The sequence below is a fragment of the Microcaecilia unicolor genome, chromosome 12, assembly GCF_901765095.1.
Source record: "Microcaecilia unicolor chromosome 12, aMicUni1.1, whole genome shotgun sequence".
Classification (NCBI taxonomy): Eukaryota; Metazoa; Chordata; class Amphibia; order Gymnophiona; family Siphonopidae; genus Microcaecilia; species Microcaecilia unicolor.
In genome coordinates this window covers 83,139,967-83,161,108 of record NC_044042.1, presented here as the reverse complement: position 1 = coordinate 83,161,108, position 21,142 = coordinate 83,139,967, and the positions used below count along the sequence as shown (strand labels likewise).

The 21,142-nt window shown below is 42.1% G+C and overlaps 1 protein-coding gene across 1 annotated transcript in view; it reads left to right on the top strand.

Annotated features, from left to right (window-relative positions):
* ASB16 (ankyrin repeat and SOCS box containing 16) overlaps nucleotides 1–11,925 on the top strand; it is a 36,983-nt gene extending 25,058 nt beyond the window's left edge. The window contains exon 5 of the mRNA XM_030221156.1: nucleotides 10,966–11,925. Coding sequence (XP_030077016.1) covers nucleotides 10,966–11,151 — 186 coding nt within the window. The 3' untranslated portion in view covers nucleotides 11,152–11,925. The remainder of the gene's footprint in view (nucleotides 1–10,965) is intronic.
* Nucleotides 11,926–21,142: the final 9,217 nt, after the last annotated feature.

Genomic DNA, 21,142 nt, shown 5'->3' with positions numbered 1-21,142 from the left:
CAGGTTCTATTTCTGATAAAGCACTATGGAAGGAGCAAGTTAACTTGAAACTAGGAAAAACTACTACTCAAATTTAGTTGGGGTTACAAATATTGATCAAAAGGAATTATCCAAACTTTTATGTGATCCCTAACAGATACCACCAAATTGTCAGAAAACATAACAGAACCAGGTGCTGATTTTCTAGCACCTTATTTTTCAGAAAAAAATCTTTTGAAACAATCTCTTGCTCAGGAATCACATAATTCAGTTCAACAATTACCAACCAATGATATTGTCAAATCTGAGATTCAAGCTGACAAATACAGGTCTTCTCCTATTCCAGTGGATAAAAGTGACTTTGTACCTATCCTAAGCAAACTCAAAATCATCCTGCTTATTAGATTCTTTCCCAGCTTTTTTTACATCATAACCCTCCACTTGGAATTATTCAATAGATAGTACTGTTTACAAAGTACTAAACCCCTCCGAGAAAACCTGCATTGGCTCCCTATTAAAGAATGTATCAACTTCAAAATTTGCATTTTGGTCCACAAGATTATCTACGGTGTAGTCCCAGGATACATGACTGACCTGATTGATCTTCCAACCAGAAACAGAATCGATTCTTCACGAACTTACCTGAATCTCCACTATCCAAACTGCAAAGGACTCAAATACAAAACAACCTATGCGTCCAACTTCTCCTACATAAGCGCACGACTACGGAACGCACTGCCTAAAGCTGTCTAAACAATCTACGACCATCTAGGCTTCCGGAAATCACTAAAGACCCACCTGTTCCGAAAGGCATACCCTACCGACCCAACATAGACGCCTCGACTCTGCAACGCAGCAAATCCAAAGATCGTATTGGACACTATTTTCCCCTCCCTATCTTCGACCTTTATGTGCCTAATCTACCTACCTTACTCGACCCCAACATCTAATTGTATTTGTTCCTCTACCGATCTTGGCAATTGCCTCTCGGTACTATGTAAGCCACATTGAGCCTGCAAATGGGTGGGAAAATGTGGGATACAAATGTAACAAATAAATAAAATCATTTGTACAGGGTAATTTCAGCCTACCACTGGAAAAATTCTTACTTCTATTCCTAAATCACAAAACTTGGATTTGACTTTACCCAACAATTATAGACTGATAGCCAGTAGTCCTTTATTTACTATGGGCCCCTTTTACCAAGCTGCTGTCGTGTTTTTGATGTACGCTGAGGCCTCCTTTTACCACAGCAGATAAAAGATAGGTCTTTCTTTTTTTTAGGAAATGGCCGTGCGGCAAGTGAAGCACTTGCTGTATGGCCATTTTGGGGGTGAGCCCTTACCGCCACCCACTGAGGTGGCAGTAAGGGCTCCCGCGCTAACCGGACAAGTGCGTAGCACTGCCCGATTACCACCAAGTACACGCTGGCGCGGTGGATATGACGGTGTGCTGGGGGTGGGAACTACTGCCGGGCTGCTGCGGTAGCCCGGTGGTGCTTCCTTTTTAGCGAGCGGTAAGCCTGCGTTGGGCTTACCACTGCTTTGTAAAAGGGACCCTAAATAGTTATCTAGGAAAATGTGATATCTTACACTCTTCTCAGTATGGCATTTTGTCACTACATAACATTGGTTTCTACAGTGAAAAAGTCGCTCAGGATGGATGCTCAGATTGTGCTGTTGCAGTTTGATTTGTCAGTGGTGGACCATGCTCTCTTACTTGCTAAGCTAGAAAATGCTCTCTCAGGCTTGGCAACCCACATGTGGAGTTCTTCAAGGTTCACCTGTGTCACAAGTTTTTATGAGTTCCCTTGATTCTATTTCTTTGGCAGCAGATGAAATGCTGCTTTCTTAGGCAGATGACATTTTTATTGTAGTTCCTGTTTGATCAGATTTAGAAAACTCCATTTCCAAAATAACTACTTGTATGATGATCACACTTAAAGTCTGGGCATCAACCCATTTATTAAAATTAAACACCTGCAAAACGAAAATACTTTAGTTCAGTAAACAATAATTTCTGCCATAGGTTACTATGGGTCTCATTTTCAATAATTCCTTTAAATCAGAATGACAATTTAGTAGTTGAGAAGTGGAGGAGTGGCCTAGTGGTTAGGGTGGTGGACTTTGGTCCTGGGTAACTGAGGAACTGAGTTTGATTCCCAGCACAGGCAGCTCCTTGTGACTATGGGCAAGTCACTTAACCCTCCATTGCCCGCCGCATTGAGCCTGCCATGAGTGGGAAAGCACGGGATACAAATGTAATAAAAATAAATAAATATTAAGGTTCTTGGTATAATTTTGGACTCCAAACTATCTCTGGAATTACAAGTAACATAGTAGATGACGGCAGAAAAAGACCTGCACGGTCCATCCAGTCTGCCCAACAAGATAAACTCGTATGTGCTAATTTTTTGTGTATACCTTACCTTGATTTGTACCTGTCTTTTTCAGGGTACAGACCGTATAAGTCCGCCCAGTACTATCCCCGCCTCCCAACCACCAGCCCCGCCTCCCACCACCGGCTCTGGCACAGACCGTATAAAAGTCTACCCAGCACTATCCCCGCCTCCCAACCACCAGCCCTGGCACAGACCGTATAAGTCTGCCCAGCACTAGCCCCGCCTCCCAACCGGTCTCTGCCACCCATTCAAGGCTAAGCTCCTGAGGATCCCTTCCTTCTGAACAGGATTCCTTTATGTTTATCCCACGCATGTTTGAATTCCGTTACCGTTTTCCTCTCCACCACCTCCCGCGGGAGGGCATTCCAAGCATCCACCACCCTCTCCGTGAAAAAATACTTCCTGACATTTTTCTTAAGTCTGCCCCCCCTTCAATCTCATTTCATGCCCTCTCGTTCTACCGCCTTCCCATCTCCGGAAAAGGTTCATTTGCGGATTAATACCTTTCAAATATTTGAACGTCTGTATCATATCACCCCTGTTTCTCCTTTCCTCCAGGGTATACATGTCCAGGTCAGCAAGTCTCTCCTCATACGTCTTGTAACGTAAATCCCATACCATCCTCGTAGCTTTTCTTTGCACCGCTTCAATTCTTATTACATCCTTAGCAAGATACAGCCTCCAAAACTGAACACAATACTCCAGGTGGGGCCTCACCAACGACTTGTACAGGGGCATCAACACCTCTTTTCTTCTGCTGGTCACGCCTCTCCCTATACAGCCTAGCAACCTTCTAGCTACAGCCACCGCCTTGTCACACTGTTTCGTCGCCTTCAGATCCTCAGATACTATCACCCCAAGATCCCTCTCCCCGTCCGTACCTAGCAGACTCTCCCTGCCTAACACATACGCCTCCCGTGGATTTCTACTCCCTAAGTGCATCACTTTGCATTTCTTCGCATTGAATTTTAATTGCCAAACCTTAGACCATTCTTCTAGCTTTTTCAGATCCTTTTTCATGTTTTCCACTCCCTCCGGGTGTCCCCTGTGTTACAAATCTTAGTATCATCCGCAAATAGGCAAACTTTACCTTCTAACCCTTCGGCAATGTCACTCACAAATATATTGAACAGAATCGGCCCCAGCACCGATCCCTGAGGTACTCCACTACTCACCTTTCCCTCCTCCGAGTGAACTCCATTCACCACCACCCTCTGGCGCCGGTCCGTCAACCAGTTCCTAATCCAGTTCACCACTTTGGGTCCCATCTTCAGCCCATCCAGTTTATTTAAGAGCCTCCTGTGGGGAACCGTGTCAAAAGCCTTACTGAAATCTAAGTAGATTACGTCTACTTTTTTTTCAGGAAATGGCCGTGCGGCAAGTGAAGCACTTGCTGTATGGCCATTTTGGGGGTGAGCCCTTACCGCCACCCACTGAGGTGGCGGTAAGGGCTCCCGCGCTAACCGGACAAGTGAAGTTTACTTCAAATTTAGGACAATCTGTTCATATTTTCACGATTTGTCCTTGTCATTTTCAAGACATAGACTGTAGAAGTCTGCCCAGCACTGACCTTGTTCTCCAGCTACTGATGCTTGATCTGTCCAGCCATGATCAGGGCACAGAACGTAGAAGTCTGCCCAGCACTGGCTTTGCTTCCCAACTACTGATGTTACCATCTAATCAAAGCTAAGCTTGTTTGGTTCCATGCCTTCTATACAGAATTCCTTTGTGTTTATCCCATGCATTTTTGAATTCCATAACCGATTTCATCTCCACCACCTCCCAGAGGAGGGCATTCCAGGTATCTACCACCCTCTCCGTGACAATATTCCTGAGTCGGCCCCCCTGCAACCTCAAATCATGGGAGGTAGGGACCTGTAGTGCAATGATGGACGGGTAATAGTGCACTGGTACAAGCTGCTACATAGCTGAAATACAGGCACTAATCACTGAGCACTATCACATGTTGTTTTACCTCACTGAGTAATATTATTCATTTATATATATCACAAATTGATAGGTTTCTATATAACTATCAAGTAATAACATTTAACGAGAAACCAAACTTTTTTTGTTCCCAGTAGATATTGGAATTAAATTTTAACTGTCACAAAACTTACAGAAACCGTTTTTGTTATTTTTTTAATTTGCTGTGAATTAAAAAAAAAAGAAAGAAAACCCCCCTTATCTCCAAACGTTCACTTATACTTAATTTAAATTAATAGTGCTCAGTGAATACCGTACTATTCTGGCTGGATCGCCAATAGCAATGTTCGGTTGTAAACATCATAGCACTATGAACCTGCCTTCCTCCTAATTATTTATCCTATCTTCAATCAGATGTTTTAACCATGATATAAAGACAGATTAACATAGCACTTATCTTTCCTTTTCCTGCCGTCCTCCGGAGTAGTATCATAACTATTCTAACATGTGTCCCATCAGTGATTAAAAAGTTAGTCTATTCTTTCTCCGTCCTCTCAATTCTTCCTGTTGTCCCCTCTTCATTCATTCTACTGTCCTCAACACAAGCTGTGTTTCGCGCAGTATTTGCGTCATCAGGAGAACAAAAAAGCTCAACAATTTGAGAACTCGCTTCCACTCCACATAATCCTCTGAAACAAAAATTCATGTTAGTATTTGTCATAGACATTATTTTCCAGAGCCTCTCATGTTCAGTCAAGTACATTCAACCATACTAATATCAGTTCTTCAAATATCTTTAAGAAAAATTTTTAAATCCCTATTCATGGCATACCCAAGGTGGATCATCAAACTTTCACAGGGCTACCTGGCAGAAAACGCCGGAAAAGTACAGTATTCACTGAGCACTATTAATTTAAATTAAGTATAAGTGAACGTTTGAAGATAAGGGGGGTTTTCTTTCTTTTTTTGAAATTCACAGCATATTAAAACGGTTTCTGTAAGTTTTGTGACATTGGGCTTGTGAAACCAGAACGAACATGTACCCCATTTGGAATCTTATTGAATTAAATTTTAACTGCCAAACCTTTGACCATTCTTCTAATTTTTGGAGATCTCTTCTCATGGTTTCTACTCCTTCTGGGGTATCCACTTTATTGGCTATCTTCGTGTCATCTGCACAGAGGCAAACTTTTCCTTCTAACCCTTCAGCAATATCTCTCACAAATATATTAATGATAATGAAACAGAAATGGCCCCAGTACCGACCCCTGTGGCACTTGACTACTCACCTTCCTTTCCTCCGAGCAGATTCCATTTACCACCACCCTCTGCTGCCTGTCGGCCAACCAGTTTCCAATCCAGTTCACCACTTTGGGCCCTAAGTTCAGCCCTCTCAGCTTATTCATGAGTCTTCTGTAAAGGACCATATCAAAGGCTTTGCTGAAATCCATGTAGATTACATCTAGTGCATGTCCTTCATTTATTTCTTTAGTCATCCAGTCAAAGAAATCAATCAGATTCATTTGGCAGATTTTCTTTTGGTAAAGCCATGTTGCCTCGGATCCTGCAACCCGCTGGATTCTAGAAAGGTAACTATCTTTCCCTTCAGCAGCGACTCCATTATTTTTCCTACCACTGACAAAAGGTTTACCAGCCTATAGTTTCCCACTTCTTCCCTGTCCCCACTTTTGTGAAGAGGAACCACATTCACTCGTCTCCGATTCCACGGAACCTCTCCCGTCTCTAAAGATCTATTAAATAAATCCTTAAGAGGTCCCGCCAGAATTTCTCTGATCTCCCTCAATATCCTGGGATGTATTACATCCAGCCCATAGCTTTGTCCACTTTCAGATTTTCAAGTTATATAAGAACATAAGTATTGCCATACTGGGATAGACCAAAGGTCCATCAAGCCCAGCATCCTTTTTCCAACGGTGGCCAATCCAGGTCACAAGTACCTGGCAAGATCCCAAAACAGTACAATACATTTTATGCTGCTTATTCTAGAAATGAGCAGTGGATTTTCCCCAAGTTCATTTTAATAATGGTCTATGGACTTTTCCTTTAGGAAGCCAGCAAAACCTTTTTTAAACCCTGCAAAGCTAACCGTTTACTACATTCTCTGGCAACAAATTCCAGAGTTGAATTACTTGTTGAGTGAAGAAATATTTTCTCTGATTCGTTTTAAATTTACTATTTTCTAACTTCATTGCGTTCCCCCTAGTCCTAGTATTTTTGCAAAGAGTAAACAAGCGATTCACATCTACCCATTCCATTCCACCCATTATTTTACAGACTTCTATCTTATCTCGCCTCAGCTGTCTTTTCTCCAAGCTGAAGAGCTTTAGCCTTTTTCATAGGGAAGTCGTCCCGTCCCCTTTATCATTTTCATCGCCCTTCTCTGTACCTTTTCGAATTCCATTATATCTTTTTTTGAGATGCGGTGACCAGAATTGAACATTTTCTTCAGTGAAGGGTTCAATATCCACTCCATTCCCATATATACTCTTGGCAATTGACTGCAGTCCTTTTCCAGGATTTTCTTCTGTGAACGCTGTTAATATTGTTGTTCTAAATTAATATAGGATTCAATTTGTGTTGTAAGCTACCTTGGACCTTTTCAGGGATTAAGCAGGTTACAAAAGTCAAGATTAGGTTAGATCAGCAGGAGGCTGCAACATCAGGGGTTCACATGCACCAGAGCAGTAAAACCTACACTGGCCGAGAAACAGGTCTGCAGGCACACAAGACCTGCCAGTACTTTTTCTGGAATCAGATACAGCTTTGGAGTAGCTCCCAGGTCTGGCAGCAGGAGGTTGGAGGAGGGCAGCCTCAGGGTTCCCAGAGTTTATGCACATCAGGCATTTTGCACAAACTCCAGTAGGATGGACCAGCTGGGGACTTGTTCTACCAGACAGAAGGGACTATGTTTATATTTAATAAAATTTGTTTAATTGCTTTCTTTACAGCATAAATCAAAGTGATTTACATAATAATAATAAAAATAAACATAAAAAATGTACTTAGAATAGGAATGCCATAGTATTTATAGGAAAGTCAACAGTCACACTTTTCTTCTTATTTTTATAAAAACAGAAAATGCTAAACACTCGTTAGCTTGGAGACCTAGCCAGAGCTGCTGCTGTGTGTGACCACCACCTGCTGAGATAGAGAACATACTGAGGAGTTTCCGGCAGCACATGACCACATATAGGGAGGCAAAAGCTTTGCTCTCTATCTCCACCTGCTGGTAGATGGACACAACCCACCAGTCTATGGATTGATCAGCATGATGATATGGAAACACTCGTTTCCCACCAGGAAATGCATATGATAGCAAGAAAAAGCCGAAGTAAAAAAAAAAATTAGTTTTAAGAAGCGCCCTCAAAGAGGTCTCAGAAATACCAATAGATTGATCATCAGATTCTCTTGCATCGCATACAATCAAATCAAATGCTGCAGAGAGATCAAAGGATAGTAACAGTACTGATCAAGAGAGTGATATATGAAGGAAGTTCCACCTAACAGAGTAGTCTCAGTGCTGTGGTATTCGTGAAATGCTATTTGATTAGGATGTAGAACTTGCGTCTTAGTGATAAAGTCTATCAATTGTGTGTGCACTACAGATCCTAAAATCTTGGCAGTAAAGGAAAAGTTGGCAACATGACGGTAATTATTGAGGTCCATACTTGAGATGGTAGGTCCTTAATTTTAGGTCACAGAATAGCTGATTTCCAGTAGTCTGGCACCAAGCCTATGTACATAAGTATTGCCATACTGGGAAAGACCAAAGGTCCATCAAGCCCAGCATCCTGTTTCCAACAGTGGCCAATCCAGGTCACAATACACCTGGCAAGATCCCAAAAAAGTACAAAACATTTTATACTGCTTAGCCCAGAAATAATGGATTTTCCCCAAGTCCATTCGATAACGGTCTATGGACTTTTCCTTTAGGAAGCCGTCCAAACCTTTTTTAAACTCCGCTAAGCTAACTAAGGCAAACCATGGAATGAATGAAGAGGAGCAATGAATCTAAAGAGCATTTAAGATGCAAGATGGAACTGGGTCGTCCAGTGTAGTGGTATTGAGCTGCTTAATGACTCTGCTAAGCTCTGAAGAAGATGGTTGGGAGAACACTGAGTGAAGAAATATTTTCTCCGATTCATTTTAAATTTACTACTTCCTAGCTTCATTGCGTGCCCCCTAGTCCTAGTATTTTTGGAAAAAGTAAACAAGCGAATCACATCTATCCATTCCATTCCACTCATTATGGTCCTGCATGGAACAGATGAAGGGCACGAGCATATAGCAGATAACTGAGCAATAGGTGAAAGCAGTGGGGGTGCGGTTCCTGAAAAAAGACTGCTACGTAAAGTAGTCATTTTGTTCTCGAAATGTAATGATAATAACTGAGCAGAAGGTAGTTGCTCCACAGCAGTAGTAGTGGGGCGAAAAGTAGTCAGCAATTTCAGAGTTTTATAGAGAATGGAGGTATTGGATGCTTTAGCAATTTTAGCAGAGAAGTACTCCTTTTTAGCTGTCTGTATGGCTAACTTGTATGAGTGAGCAGTATTTTTGAAGATGGAGAGGCGAGGGTTGGATGGATGGATGGCGATACCATCTCCATTCCGCTCGGCAGAGTTGCCTTTTAAGTGTAGGTCTTTTGTAAACCATAGACTGTGTATCTTATGCTGACCTGAGTGTTTAGAAATTTGTAGCGGAACAACAGTATTGAGTGGTGCACGCAGTTCAGCATTCCACGTAGAAATTCGATCAGGAAGAGGTTAATTGGAAAAAGAACTAAGTTCAAGGTTAGAATGTGTAAGGAGTAATTGTTGAGAGATATCTGTATGATCCGCTCTGGGCTGAAGGCAAGCAATGGGGTGCATTTAAGGAAAGGGTGAAGCTGATAAGCAAATGGTCATGGATCTGCAAAGATAGAATTAACGTATAACAAATAGGTGAAAGTTGTAATGGATAAAATGAGATCTAATATACGTCCACTATGATGGGTAGGACCGGTAACGTATTGTGTCAGTCCGTGATCTGTTAGAAATGTTGAAAAGCCTTTTGAAAAAGAGGCAAAGTATTTGTCAAAGTGAATGTTGAAATCTCCCAAAATGACTAGATTAGAGGACTTTAGGCAGAAATCTGCTAACAGTGAATCAAAGAGGTCACATGATAAAGTTGAGGGGGGAGAGAGATGATAGGTCAGGAGAAAGTCTACCAAAGGAGTGCTGTGAAGACAAAATTTAAGGGATTCTAAGGCAGAATGTGATGAGTAGAGAAACTTGACAAAGTCAATTTGGAAGAGTAAATAATCCCGACTCCTCCTCCGCAATGACTGGTGCGATTACAAACAAAATAACTATAACCAGAGGGGACTGCCTGATTCAGATAAGCCGCATCAGTGTCAGTGAGCCAAGTTTCTGTGAGAAAAAGAAAGGTCAAAAGAATGAAAGAGAATTAGGTCATATATGAGAGTATGTTTATGGCGGACTGACCAGCATTCAGTAGGCCAGCTGGAAGGGTTTGTGTGTTAGAGAGGGGAGGGTTTGGAAGGTAAGAGGGAAAAGAGTGAGGTAATGTTCTGGGAAGGAAGGAGAGCGATTGAGCTGTGCTCGACAACCCCAGATTTATAGGATAGGCTGTGCCAGACACATGATGCCAAAAAGTATTCCGAGAAAGGAAAACATAATGTGGACAGAGAGGTAACGAGAACTAGAAAAGATATTAGATAAGATGTGCTTGCTCAGGGTGTGTGTGAAGGAGCAGAACCTGCTTTTTATGAGCGCTCCTTTGGTGCGAGCATGTGACGCATGCCTAACGTGATGTGCATCGGTAGTAAATGGTAAATATAGGCACTAACATTTGAATGGCATTTCCAGGCGGCCGGGACTTCCGGCAGTGCTATGCATTCGCGGCGGCAGAGAGGCAGGCAGGATAAGCAGCAACCCTAGCAGACCTAGAAGACCCAGGAGTTGGCTTCTCCTACATTCCAATGCCTTGATTTTGTGCATTTTTCACTTGGACTTTTTTTTTTTTTTGCAAACTTGGTCCAAAAGATAAACACACAGAGCACAAAAACTGACCATTTTTCAAAACAAAAAAGACGTTTTGCTGTTTAGAAAATCGCTATATTTGCCACTTGGATTCTGGATGTTTTGAGCAAAACGTCCAAAGTCTGATTTAGACGTCACAGTGAAAACGCTCTCTTTGTTAAGAACATAAGAATAGCCATTTTGGGTCAGAACAATGGTCCATCCAGCCCAGAATCTTGCTTCCAACAGTGGTGAAGCCAGGTCACAAGTACCTGGCAGAATCCCAAATAATAGAAAGATCCCATTCCATTCCATTACTATTTGCACATAAAGTGCAGACAAAATGAAACATACTGAAAGAAAAACAAATGTTAAAAATATTTTCAAGCAAAATGAAAATAGCGGAGATCAACCATTGTGCACACTTCTAATTAGTACTCATCCTGATCATAAAACGAGAAATCACTTCTGTTAACTATGGCACTTGAGAATGTAGAGTCTTGGTCTTGCAGTGCATGCAGGGGAAGAAATTATTGTAAAAGCATGGCCTGGCGAAGGTTTTACTGTGAATATATAGGTCACATTAACCATTCCTTCTCCCTTCCTCGTTCCCTTTAGGAACACCGGATCGTCTATGACTCAGCCTTGCAGATGACAAATCAACCCCGCCAGCTTCAGCACCTTGCCCGCTGCGCCCTGCGGCGGTACCTGGGAGGGCAGTGTCATTCAGTGGTACCGGAACTAAAATTGCCTGAGCCTTTGAAAGCATATTTACTACTTCAGATTGAAGGCTACATCCGATAACGAGCTAGCTCTTTCTTTCATGTTAGTCCTTTTAAAAGCTGTTTGCTGATGTTGACCACTTTTCAGACTTTCCTCATGTAATTAGTCAGGAAATGGAATGTTAGTCACCCAAGAGCTTGGAATTCCAAAGATTGCACTGTTGGACATGAACTGATGCAATTTTACCTATAATCTGAAAACTGGAGAAAAGATACAGCAAATAATAGTTAATGCTTTTTTTTAAATATTCTTTACAAATGCTGTGTTTGTTTTTCTTTAAAGAGCTAGTCACTGGGCGCTGAGGTTCTGCTGCTGAGTGCTGCTTTTTGAATCTTAGAATCACATTGCATTCAGGGGTGCTCCTCTGGTGTTAGAGGGGTCAATGCAGGAAGTTTTTAATCTGATCTAATCCTTTGCATTTCTTAAGAACATAAGAATGGGTCAGACCAATGGTCCGTCTACTACTCCCGTATCCTGCTTCCAGCAGTGGCCAATTCAGGTCTCAAGTACCTGACAGAATCCCAAATAGAAATAACAAGAAAACAGGGAGAAATATGAAACGATGCACACCCTAACACATCCAAATGTCAAAACAACATTCACTAAAGTAGTTAAACCAACTAACACAATGGCATCAGATATTTTAGGTAAAAGCTATAAGATCTCTTATATCGCACAGCTATTCCAGATCAAAGTTTGTAACTTTTCATCAATAATTTGCCACAGTGTCCAGTCTTCTTGTAACTTATTTTTAATAAACAATGAAACAATATAGTCACAGCGTGAATAAAATAAAATAAGAAAAAGCGACTACTTAATTGTACCATCCGCACTCCGTGCTAGCAATTTTGATAAAGAAAACACCCAACGCTCACATCGTTATTGTTAATAATTTGGGAGGCTATATAGTTTCCCCCCCCCCCCCCCCCCCCCTTTTTCTTTTTTCATTCAGAATCCCAAATAGTAGCAAGATTTGTGCTACTGATCTCAGGGACAAGCTTATTCCTGGAAAGGGTCCAAAATGGTGTACATTTAGATAACCAATACAGTCAATTGGAAATGTACAAAAAACAAACAAACCCTAGGAGTCAATATTCAGCTAGCAGCAGTGAGCATTTTAATGACCATTATTTCCGGATATTCAATGCTAGGCCACATCTGAGCTTCAGCACTGAATATCCAGTTTATGCGGAACTGGCTGATATTCAGACCTTAAGTGGCTATGAGTTACCATATAAAGATAGGAGTGTGCTTTATGTGGTTACCTTGGCCAGTTAAGTGCCGAATATCACCACTTAACTGGCCAACTGTTGACTCTGCCCCAGAACATCCCCAAAATAGTCACTTTTCACTTAGGTGCTAACCGCTGATTTTCAGAAGTGATAACTGGTTAAGTGTCACTGAAAATTAGCGACCAGCCCTGAACAAGAGATTTAACCGGTCAGCGGCCATTTCTGGCTGGTTAAATCCTTTTGAATATTGGACCAGCTAATTAATTTGCAATCTTGCAAATCAAATAATTATCAAACCGATATGTTTGAAATGCTTACGAAAAGATAACTAAGAAGACTGCTATTTTATATTTAAAGGTAAATTGTTCCAAATAAGAGCAGATTGATAAGTAAAATAACTCTCCAGACCACTTGGAACGTAAACCCCCTAACCTTGCAGGAACTTAACAAGATGCAAATTCAAAGTACACAGAACTTGTGCACTAATCGGAGAAAGCCTACCAGACACATGTGAACAAAGGTTCTTTAGTAAGAGTGACTTCCCTGCGCGCATGTCTGAAGAAAATGAAAGTGCTAGCACACGTCTATGCATGAACCAGAATGAGCTTAGCCGAGATTGGATAACAGAGCCGCGGAACTGGTGGTTGGGAGGCGGGGATAGTGCCGGGCAGACTTATACGGTCTGTGCCAGAGCCAATGGTGGGAGGCGGGGATAGTGCTGGGCGGACTTGTACGGTCTGTGCCCTGAAAAAGACAAGTACAAATCAAGGTAAGGTATACACAAAAAAGTGGCACATTTCTTGGGCAGACTGGATGGAACGTGCAGGTCTTTTTCTGCCGTCATCTACTATGTTACTCCGTACATAAATATTAGCCTCATAAAAATGTATGCCACATAAAAGTTTTGTGCAGAACAACATGTGCAGATTTGTACCGATACTTTTGTTTTCTTTGGACATGTGCACAGTGAAGCCATTGTTACTTTCACTCTGTCTTATTAAGTTGCAGGTATATTTGGTCGCAGAAAACAAACTGGCAATAAATCCTCTCAACTAACCCTTCTCCACTGCCATGAACCTGGCAGTGAATTTCTTGCATTGTGCACATAGGAAAATCCCGTTTACTTCTGTGCATTGCAGAGGAATACCTAATGGCCTCCTTACCGTCCATTTATATATGCTGTGCCCCCATCAGGCTTATTTTCGAAAGAGAAGGGCGCCCATCTTCCGACACAAATCGGGAGATGGGCGTCCTTCTCTCAGGGTCACCCAAATCGGCATAATCGAAAGCCGACTTTGGGCGTCCTCAACTGCTTTCCTTCGCAGGGACGACCAAAGTTAACAGGGGCGTCCTCGGCCAATAATGGAAAAAAGAAGGGCGTCCCTGACGAGCACTTGGCCGACTTTATTTGGTCCATTTTTTCTTGCGATCAAGCCTCAAAAAGGTGCCCAAACTGATCAGATGACCACCGGAGGGAATCGGGGATAACCTCCCCTTACTCCCCCAGGGGTCACCAACCCCCTCCCACCCTAAAAAAAAAAAAACTTAAAAATTTTTGTTTGCCAGCCTCAAATGTCATCCCCATCTCCATGACAGCAGTATGCAGGTCCCTGGAGCAGTTTTAGTTGGTGCAGTGCACTTCAGCCAGGTGGACCCAGGCCCATCCCCCCCCCCCACCTGTTACACTTGTGGTGGTAAATGTGAGCCCTCCAAAACCCACCCGAAACCCACATGTAGGTGCCCCCCTTCATCCCTTAGGGCTATGGTAGTGGTGTACAGTTGTGGGGAGTGGGTTTTGGGGGCTCAGCACCCAAGGTAGGGGAGCTATGCACCTGGGAGCAATTTGTGAAGTCCACTGCAGTGCCCCCTAGGGTGCCCGGTTGGTGTCCTGGCATGTCAGGGGGACCAGTGCACTACATTGGATTTGCTCGTTTTTGAGATGGGCGTCCTCGGTTTCCATTATGGCCGAAAACCGGGGACGACCATCTCTAAGGTCGACCTAAATGTTGAGATTTGGGCATCCCCGATCTTGTTTCGATAATATGGGTTTCCCCGCCCCTTCGCAGGGCTGTCCTGCGCCCCGTTCGATTATGCCCCTCCATATGTACCATGAGTCAACTGCCATGGTGAGCCCCCTTTCTGCATTTTGTGGCCAGTAACACACATGCAGAATGCACCACGTGGTTCTAACTGCGGTAGCTTTTTACATCAGCCCCAGAGTCCTGTAACTTACATACTGTCAGTCCTAAGGAGCTTTTACTAGGTTGCCCACTCCTGCTGCATTGAAGCAACCACTGGTTACTGTTCTTTCCAAATTATCATTATTTTATTTACATACTCCTTTATAAGTTATTGTAATAATATAAAAAAAGATACATTTATGATTCACATAAAGATCCAGAAGAGTTGCATTCTGTTCTCCAGTCAGTTTTCCGATCTTTAGTAATGTATTTTAAAAAGGTATATATCGCTTCCACTGCTTATTTCAACATCCAAGGCAGTGTATGAATCAAAGCAGCAGAAAAATACACAACGGGGGTAGATTAACTAAAGTTAGGCAATGGGATAAATTCTATATTGGCAATTGAGTTTATAGAATCCTAGCCTAAGTCTGCCTTTATATAGCTAGCTGTGCTAGCTCAATGGCTGGTATGTTTGTACCTAAATGTACCACAGCACATCAAAACACCTTGATTTACAGCATTTAAAGCCAAATTCACAAATTACATTGTAATATTATTGGATCCATCAGAATCGCATAATTCGACCCTCGGGCAGTAACTTAGCCATTTGACCATAGGGAGAATATATTATATATAAACAAGGCAGGGCGATCAAGGAGGACAAAGCCGTAGCGGAGAAATTAAATGAATTCTTTGCTTCGGTCTTCACCGAGGAGGATTTGGGGGGGACACCGGTGCCGGAAAGAATATTTGAAGCGGGGGAGTCGGAGAAACTAAACAAATTCTCTGTAACCTTGGAGGATGTAATGGGTCAGTTCAGCAAGCTGAAGAGTAGTAAATCACCGGGACCTGATGGTATTCATCCCAGAGTATTAATAGAACTAAAAAATGAACTTGCGGAGCTACTGTTAGAAATATGCAATCTGTCCCTAAAATCGAGTGTAATACCGGAAGACTGGAGGGTAGCCAATGTTACTCCGATTTTTAAGAAAGGTTCCAGAGGAGATCCGGGAAATTATAGACCGGTGAGTCTGACGTCGGTGCCGGGCAAGATGGTGGAGGCTATTATTAAGAATAAAATTGCAGAGCATATACAAAAACATGGACTGATGAGACAAAGTCAGCACGGATTTAGTGAAGGGAAGTCTTGCCTCACCAATCTAATGCATTTTTTTGAGGGGGTAAGCAAACATGTGGACAATGGGGAGCCGGTTGATATTGTATATCTGGATTTTCAGAAGGCGTTTGACAAAGTGCCGCACGAAAGACTCCTGAAGAAATTGCAGAGTCATGGAATTGGAGGTAGGGTATTATTATGGATTAAGAACTGGTTGAAAGATAGGAAGCAGAGAGTAGGATTGCGTGGCCAGTATTCTCAGTGGAGGAGGGTAGTTAGTGGGGTCCCGCAGGGGTCTGTGCTGGGCCCGTTGCTTTTTAATGTATTTATAAATGACCTAGAGATGGGAATAACTAGTGAGGTAATTAAATTCGCCGATGACACAAAATTATTCAGGGTCGTCAAGTCGCAGGAGGAATGTGAACGATTACAGGAGGACCTTGCGAGACTGGGAGAATGGGCGTGCAAGTGGCAGATGAAGTTCAATGTTGACAAGTGCAAAGTGATGCATGTGGGTAAGAGGAACCCGAATTATAGCTACGTCTTGCAAGGTTCCGCGTTAGGAGTTACGGATCAAGAAAGGGATCTGGGTGTCGTCGTCGATGATACGCTGAAACCTTCTGCTCAGTGTGCTGCTGCGGCTAGGAAAGCGAATAGAATGTTGGGTGTTATTAAGAAGGGTATGGAGTCCAGGTGTGCGGATGTTATAATGCCGTTGTATCGCTCCATGGTGCGACCGCACCTGGAGTATTGTGTTCAGTACTGGTCTCCGTATCTCAAAAAAGATATAGTAGAATTGGAAAAGGTACAGCGAAGGGCGACGAAAATGATAGTGGGGATGGGACGACTTTCCTATGAAGAGAGGCTGAGAAGGCTAGGGCTTTTCAGCTTGGAGAAGAGACGGCTGAGGGGAGATATGATAGAAGTGTATAAAATAATGAGTGGAATGGATCGGGTGGATGTGAAGCGACTGTTCACGCTATCCAAAAATACTAGGACTAGAGGGCATGAGTTGAAGCTACAGTGTGGTAAATTTAAAACGAATCGGAGAAAATTTTTCTTCACCCAACGTGTAATTAGACTCTGGAATTCATTGCCGGAGAACGTGGTACGGGCGGTTAGCTTGACGGAGTTTAAAAAGGGGTTAGATAGATTCCTAAAGGACAAGTCCATAGACTGCTATTAAATGGACTGGAAAAATTCCTCATTTTTAGGTATAACTTGTCTGGAATGTTTTTACGTTTGGGGAGCGTGCCAGGTGCCCTTGACCTGGATTGGCCACTGTCGGTGACAGGATGCTGGGCTAGATGGACCTTTGGTCTTTCCCAGTATGGCACTACTTATGTACTTATGTACTTATGACATGAATTTATGTTTCGCCATAAGGCTGTCTCAAGGTCTGTCTCCATTTAGGTTCATTCACACAATGAATCAAACGTAGGCAGTCATGTAAATGCTAGTATTCTATATATGCAACTGCTAGGCAGGCTTTTTCCTCCTTGTAGTTGTGCACTATAGATTTTGCAGACTGGTTAGTTAAGTACATAAGTATTGCCATACTGGGACAGACCGAAGGTCCATCAAGCTCAGCATCCTGTTACCAACAGTGGCCAATCCAGGTCACAAGTACCTGGCAAGATCCTAAAACAGTACAATACATTTTATACTGCGTATCCTAGAAATAAGCAGTGGATTTTCCCCAAGTCTTTTAGGAAGCTATACAAACCTTTTTTAAACCCCGCTAAGCTGTCTTTACTACATTTGCTGGCAACGAATTCCAGAGTTTAATTACATGTTGAGTGAAGAAATATATTTTATCCGATTCATTTTAAATGTACTACTTTGTAGCTTCATTGCGTGCCCTCTAGTCCTAGTATTTTTGGAAAGAGTAAACAATCAATTCACGTCTACCTGTTCCATTCCACTCATTATTTTATAGACCTCTATCATATCTTCCCTCAGCTGACTTTTCTCCAACCTAAAGTGCCCTAGCTGCTTTAGCCTTTCCTCATAGGGAAGTCATCCCATCCCCTTTATCATTTTTGTCGCCCTTCTCTCTACCTTTTCTAATTCCACCATATCTTTTTTTGAGATGTGGAGACCAGAATTGCACACAATATTCAAAATACAGTCGCACCATGGAGCAATACAAAGGCATTATAATGTACTCATTTTTGTTTTCCATTCCTTTCCTAATAATACCTAACATTCTATTTGCTTTCATAGCCGCCGCTGCACACTGAGCATTGGGTTTCAATGTATCATCAACGATGACACCTAGATCCTTTCCTGGTCAGTGACTCCTAATGTGGAACCTTCCATTAAGTAGCTATAGTTCGGGTTCCTCTATCCCACATGCATCACTTTCCACTTGCTCACATTAAATGGCATCTGCCATTTGGATGCCCAGTCTCATAAGGTCCTGTTTTAGTTTTTCACAATCCTTTTGCGATTTAACAACTTTGAATAACTTTGTGTCGTCAGCAAATTTAATTACCTCACTAGTTACTCCCATCTCCAGATAATGTATAAATATGTTAAAAAGCAACGGTCCCAGCACAGACCCCTGGAGAACCCCACTATCTACCCCTCTCCATTGAGAATAATGACCATTTAACTCTATTCTCTGTTTTCTTTCTTTTAACCAGTTTTTAATCCACAATAGTACACTACATCCTATCCCATGATGCTTCAATTTCCTCTGGAGCCTTTCATGAGGTACTTTGTCAAATGCCTTTTAAAAATCCAGATACACAATACTGACTGGCTCACCTTTATCCACGTTTGTTCACCCCTTCAAAGAAGTGTAATAGATTGGTGAGGCAAAATTTCCCTTCACTTAATCCATGTTGGCTTTGTCTCATTAATCCATGCTTTTGAATATGCTCTGTAATTTTGTTCTTTATAATAGTCTCTACCATTTTGCCCAGCATCGACATCAGGCTCACCAGTCTATAATTTCCTGAACCACCTCTGGAACCTTTTTTTTTAAATCAGCATTACATTGACCACTCTCCAATCTTCTGCTACCATGCTTGATTTTAAAGATAAATTACATATTACTAACAATAGTTCTGCAAGTTCATTTTTCAATTCTATCAGTACTCTGAGAAGAATACCATCCGGTCCAGGAGATTTGCTGCTCTTCAATTTGACAAATTGCACCATTACATCCTCCAGGTTTATAGAGATTTCATTCAGTTTCTCTGACTCATCAGCTTTGAATATTTTTTCTGGCACCAGTATCTCTCCCAAATCTTCTTCAGTGAAGACTGAAGCAAAGAATTCATTTAATTTCTCCACTATGGCTTTGTCTTCCCTGAGTGCCCCTTTTACTCCTCGGTCTTCTAGTGGTCCAACTGATTCTTTTGCCAGCTTCTCGCTTTTAATATACCTAAAAAAAATTATATGTGTTTTTGCCTCCAACGCAATCTTTTTTTCAAAGTCCCTTTTTGCATTTGACTTGACATTCTTTATGCTGTTTATTATTATTTTCAGTTGGATCCTTCTTCCATTTTCTGAAGGATTTTCTTTTAGTTCTAATAGCTTCCTTCACTTCACTTTTTAACCATGCCGGCTGTTGTTTGGTCTTCCTTCCTCCTTTTTTAATACACGGAATATATTTGGCCTGGGCTTCCAGGATGGTATTTTTGAACGGCTCTTTGGGGTGGAAGGATTGGAAATAGAGACTGACATGGGGATAAAATTTCTCCCCATCCCCGCAGGTTCTGTCTCCATCCCCATCCTGTCCCCGCAAGCCCTGTCTCCATCCTCGCAGGTTCTATCCCCATTCCCACCCCATCCCAGTGGGCTCTGTTCTCATCTGCAGACACCTCAAACACTTATGATTTTATATTTAAATCTTTTTATTAAAGTATAAAAAGGAACAATATGCTGTGCAACTGTTGTGTATAAATTAGAAATAGAAAACAGTAATAACAGTGAGCAGCTCTAATAAACCCTCCCACCACCACCCTCTACCCTTCCAACCCCAACAATAGCTGACTTCTACTACCCCAAGGAATCCTAATCCACGCTGTTAAAATGTCCAGCAGTACAAAATACAACCCATTCTGTATGCCCTAGAGGGGAGAAATATGCCCTATGAAGCACAGTTATGATTTTTTAATCTGTGGATGAATAAGAAGTCATCAACAATCTCAGGATTCAGTCTAGCTCTCCTGTCTTCCACAGTCCCTCCTGCAGTAGATGATGTCTTCTTAGAAGATGTGCTGGTAGCAGGATGTACAGGATCCCCCCCCCCCCCCCACTGCAAATTTTGCTAGCTGTGGCCAGCATGTTTGCTTGTTTTTCCAAAAAATAAAAATATTGTCTGCATCAATCAAACATAAATAACAGTCCAGTTCATTAACAGGCTTCAAAGTAAAAAGTGACACGGGGACAAAGTTTGTCCCTGCCTTCTTGGGTTCTGTCCCCCATCCCCACCCCGTCCTTGTGGGCTCTGTTGTCCCCATCCCCGATGATACTGCGGGTCCCCGTCCCCATCTCATTCTCTAATTGGAAACCCCAAGAACATCCTCCAAGGGTGGGTGAGAAGAACTGCACCTTAAGAAGTGGATGGACAGAGAAGATCTGGTTTGTGGATGAGTCCAGCGGCCGGGGATAAGCCCAGCAAGACTTTAGAGTGACAAAAAGATCGGCCCCAAGTTGTTCTGCCTGGCAGGATGGGGCATCACCCACTATGTGCAGGATGTAACCGTGGGTTGGGATGAAAGAATTCAGATGTCATCTTTTGTCGTATTTTTCCCCCAAGTTGCTACTTACAAGAACTGTTCACATAGAGGCATATTTTCAAAGCACTTTGGGAGGCTAAGTTCCATAGGTTTCTATGGAACTTTGGGAGGCTAAGTGCTTTGAAAATGAGCCTGCCTGTCTTCTTTTTTTCATATTAGTAAAATTGAATTGTTTTTTTTTATCTTGTATTTGTTTTTTTTAACTTGTATTCTATATATTTTATTTTGTTTTTTGTAAACTGCTTTGTTTTGGAAAATAAATAAAAACCCAGTGTGTGGGAGTGAAATTCTTGGAGTTGCACTAGCTGAGCAACTGAGTGGTGATTGTGAACCACCGCCTCCCTGCCTGTGCCCAGCTAAGGCCTAAGACTTTTTGTAGGTCCGGGTGCCTGCCCCTAGGAGCTTTGTCTGCATTCTGAACAGTAATGAGTGGGATGACCACAGTTCACATGAAGAATATCCTGCAATTTTATGACTTTTCTTGAGAAGTCTAAAGTCAGCCAGCAAATCCCAGGAACCAGTTTCCTTTTGGTACAAATAAGTACCTGAATATACTATGTAAACCACTTTGAATGTAGTTACAAAAACCAAAGAAATGGGGTTTTTCAAGTCCCATTTCTCTTTGCACAGAAGTTATCAATAGAAATCAAACAAAATAAAACATGGAAAAGAAAATAAGATGATACCTTTTTTATTGGACATAACTTAATACATTTCTTGATTAGC